At 40.7% G+C, this 4,514-nt stretch overlaps 1 protein-coding gene across 1 annotated transcript in view; it reads right to left on the bottom strand.

The window, feature by feature from the left end:
* LOC118412889 (conserved oligomeric Golgi complex subunit 8-like) overlaps positions 1-4,514 on the bottom strand; it is a gene marked incomplete in the record, with an annotated part of 11,691 nt that overhangs the window by 6,116 nt on the left and 1,061 nt on the right. Inside the window, 4 exon segments of the mRNA XM_035815948.1 lie at positions 1-191; positions 721-882; positions 1,558-1,662; positions 3,049-3,252. Of these exon segments, the coding sequence (XP_035671841.1) occupies positions 1-191; positions 721-882; positions 1,558-1,662; positions 3,049-3,252 (662 nt within the window).

Here is a 4,514-nt window from a genome sequence, read left to right on the forward strand (position 1 = left end):
AGGGCCCCTTCGCTGGGCGAGTTGTCCTGTATGGTGGACATGACGGGGTCCTCATCAGAGAAGATGGCCCTGTACTGGGTCATGATGTCAAACAGGTGCACACGGCTGGCCTCGATCACCTTGGTGATGTGGTGGTAGGGGTCGTCCCTGGGGATGGCCTGGAGAATGCCCTTGAACCACGTGTCTCTAGCCTACAGGTAGAAAAATAAAGTTATAATAGTCCTTATCTTATTGGTGCAATGGCCGATTGGGTAGAGTGTTCGCCTTGCATTCGTAGGTTGTGAGTTCAATCCCTGGCCGAGTCATATCTCAGACTTTTAAAATGGTACAATGTACATGCTGCTTTTTTTGCTTATCACTCAGCATTTGGCAAGGAGTGTGGAAGTTGAACACACACCTCTGCCAGTGGACAGCCACTAGAAGTATTTACATGGTCTATCTTATCATAAAAAAGAAAAGATGGTGTCAGTCAGCAACAATAGGATGTCAGGAGTTTAGTCTATTTGCATTTCAGTGAAATGTGGTTGATGTGTTTTATTATCTCAGCTTTGGGATATCATTTGGATCATCTAGGTTCATACAATAAAGGTTTTTTTCCCGCAATCGTTAGAGGATTCTGCATGTCCAAAAGGGTTAAACTAGGAATCAAAGTAGTGCAAATGCATCATGGTAACATGAGCTTAAGTCTCTGAAAGTTTGTGCTGTCCTGACTACATGTACCTGCAGGAACTTGATCCTAAGTTCCACCTCGGAGAAGGCTCCCATGCGGCGGAGGTACCCGATGATCTTGAGACAGGCCGGCAGCTGGATGTTAGTCCTCAGCTGTTGTATCAGCTGACTCAGCATCAGTGCAGTGGAGGTGGAAACTTCTCGTACTATGTCCTACATAGATAACAACATTATCTGATGTAAGCAAATGTCATGAAGGGATGAAAAAAATGGGATCCTAAGAAAATATGGGATGATGTTACATCGTCATATAGCCATTTCTTTCACTAAATTTTACAACCTGCAATATCACAAGATTTATTAGATGTTTTTCTAGCCATTTGGAAAAAAAAACAGCCTTCTTGGCCTGATGAACTTTATAACCCTTGGTGATTGACAGCATATGTTAATATCTACTATTTTTCTAAAGCTCAAAAGGTTTGACTCTGGGGACTCTGGTACTTTGGCACATTATATTGAAGAGGTACATGTAAAATTCTTTACCACAGCTAAAATGGGCTCGTGTGCACTTTTGTGCACCCAAAATAGGAGCTATTCTTTTTTTACTGTTGTTGCACCGGTGCAGGTAGATATTTGAGCAGGGTTGTGTACCTGATGGTACTATTGTACATTGGCATCATCATAATCACTATACACAGCATATAACATTCTTGATATTCAAGAGTCAGAAAAAATAGGGAAATTGTAAGGTTGTTTGTAACTACAGTAGGTCTTGTAACATTCTACTTTATTCTTATGTTGTGCACTAAAATTCATATCTGTGCACTTGAGTTTTGAGCCCTGTCCAACCACGTCCTGAACGACCAGTTAACACATCTCCATACAAACCATGATGACAGGGATGTTAGAGTGTTTCTTCTCCAGTCTGCTGACGTGAGCAGCCAGCTCCAGGGCCTCCTCATAGTAACCATTCCGCACACATGTGTCCATCAGCTGCGGAAAACAAACAAACAAACAAACTTCAATACATTCCTGTTAACAATCCTGAACATATCTGATCAAACACATTCAAGCTATACTTGGACATACACCAGGGCTCTAGCCAGCGTCCGTTTTTCCGTCAATTGACGGAAATTTGCTGCATGTGACAGAAATTTTTTTTAACCAATCCGTCAACCTTGACGGACAAAAATTCTTGGTGGAAGCTACAGGTGGCTTGGGGACGCCGTCCACGGCCGTAAAAGCCACACACTGTTTGTTTTGCTATCGTTATGATTGTTGAAAATGTGTGTCGGCTCCCTTTTGCATACGATAATCTCATTAAAAACCCATTTTTCAAGGTCTCAGTTCCGTCTTTCTAACTTTATTTTCGCGGTTTTCCCGACAATGGGAATTGGCTGACGGAAAAAATTTCGATCTGGCTAGAGCCCTGACATACACATACTAGTATATAACATTGTATAGTCTTCTCACTGTACCAGTCAGGGTATATTCAACTTTGTTTATGGAAATAAATGTGTACAAGGAATATATGTTATAAGAAAATGGTAAATCTAAGGTCTGCATTATCTTCAATAAAAAGTACTAGTACTCTATATTGCTATAAAGTATAAACTACTAAGCAAATTTAGGGGAGCACATGAATTTTGAATTTGAGGCAAACAGTATCTCCCAGCATAACAAATGTCTGATATGCCTAAATGGGAGGGTTACATGACCTCTCTAGTACAGTGTAGTACAGTGTGGTTGCAATAAACTACTATATATAGACTCATTCACACTTTCTTGAATCACTGCTATTAACTGCCTGCCTCAAGAGTCGACATTAATGGCATGTAAAACATGCTAGACATACTTGAAATAGTTGAACTGTAATTTCCAACACCAAAATTGGACTCACCCAAATTTTCGACTGCGACTGCAACATTTTGGTGTTGGAAATTACAGTTCAACTATTTCAAGAATGACTTCTACCAACACAGATGAACTTTCAAGTTAATGCTAGACATACGTTCAATCTTCAATGCATTTATATGTGTGCACATCATCATGTTAAAATGTTGACAATGACAGATTTGACATGCATTCTCCCTGTAATGCAAGCAAGTTTTGGTGATCCACATGTTAATGTTAATGTCTAATTTGCATACATGGGAAATTAACATTTCCTATGTATAAGTTACCTACCTGTGGCATCTCCAGTATCTCCAGTACTAGTAGTTGTGTGTGGTGTGCCAGGGTGAGGGAGTTCAAGCGTCGCCTGGTGTTGATGTCCTGGGCATGCTTCAGGAAACCCTGACACTTCTCTCCAAACAATAATAAAATAGCCCATATTTGCATACATGGGACATTAACATCCCTTATATACAAATTACCTACCTGTGGCATCTCTAGAATCTCCAGTAGCTGTGTGTGGTGTGCCAGGGTGAGGGAGTTCATGCGTCTCCTGGTGTTGATGTCCTGGGCGTGCTTCAGGAAACCCTGACACTTCTCACCAAACACAGGCAGCTTCTCCAGGAGATTCTCAAGACGTTCCTCCACCAGGCTGAAGTCCTCGAAGATGTCTTGGGAACATTCTGCTGTCTGTAGGGCGGGTGTAACGAAAATGTAATTTACATATGGTATGGGTCAGACTACTGTCAGTACTGGTGCAATAGCCTATGTACAAGGAGTACAAGAGGGTCATATCAAGATTCAAAGACTTAAGATAAATGCATGGTAAATACTTCTTTCCCTGCTTAGCACTCAGAATTTAAATGCCAATATACAGTACACAGCAATTTTTTTATGGATGACTGCCTGCTCATAAATTTTTGCCTGATTTCAGAAAAAACAAAAACTTTTTTTTTTGGTCAAAGATGGTCAACATAACAAGAAAGTACTAGTACCAAATTACAATGTAAGAATATATATGGGTGGTTATAATGTTAACGTTAATGTTAAGTCCGAGGTGAAGGGGCCGGGGTCACGGAGAAAACTGCGAACATACAACCAAAACGAAAATTTCAACTTCAAGAATATTCAGGCATTTGCCATGGGCTGTGTTTTAACAAAACACGGATCAATGCGGCTTTCTGGAAAAGTTAGGTTAGGTACATAAGGCCTAGGAAACAAAATGTTGTGTTTCCTGTTTCAGTCCTGAAAAAATTAGGGTCGGTAGGTAGGGATTATCTTTTTTTTTTTCTTGTATTTTTTTTTAGGCTGGCCAAAATTCTAGTGATACATATTTATAATACAGTTGAACAAAGTAAACTGAAATGTATGATGACACTTGTCTTTCAATGTCAAACTTTAATTTTGTGCATGATAGATACATTTATCCTTCATTAGATGGGACAAGCAGTGTTTTACTTCAATAGGAAGCAGGCTAAATAAAAATTCTAACTGGAAGCTATGTGACTCCACTGCCCACCCCAAAAAAATGTCTAGGATCGGCAGGTTTTTTTAGGGTAGGTAGGGAAACAGGAAACACATCATTTTTTTTCCTAGGCCTAAGTGTAACGTTACATAGGGGTGGGGTCCTGATGTAGCATGGGTAGCCCGTAGCCGGGGCGACTAGAAACGAAAAACTTATTAACTTGTAATATTAATATACAGAATGTTTTTGTTTCTAGTCGGGGGGGAGCATATTTGGCTAAACGGTATATGCGTATCCGTTCCGTGGAGATACCTTTTCCTCCGTTTTTTTGCACGTCCCCGGCTTCCCTGGAGTCTTGCACACCGCGCCGTGGTGTTTGCCTGCTTCAAAAACCCCTAAGTACTTCAAGACATGACCTGTTACAAACAGTCCCCATTGTTTTTAAAACCGGGTCGCCATTTTGCCTGTTCGGCAGCGCTCCCCCAAA

This window comes from Branchiostoma floridae, chromosome 4 (genome assembly GCF_000003815.2).
Source record: "Branchiostoma floridae strain S238N-H82 chromosome 4, Bfl_VNyyK, whole genome shotgun sequence".
In the NCBI taxonomy this organism is placed as follows: domain Eukaryota; kingdom Metazoa; phylum Chordata; class Leptocardii; order Amphioxiformes; family Branchiostomatidae; genus Branchiostoma; species Branchiostoma floridae.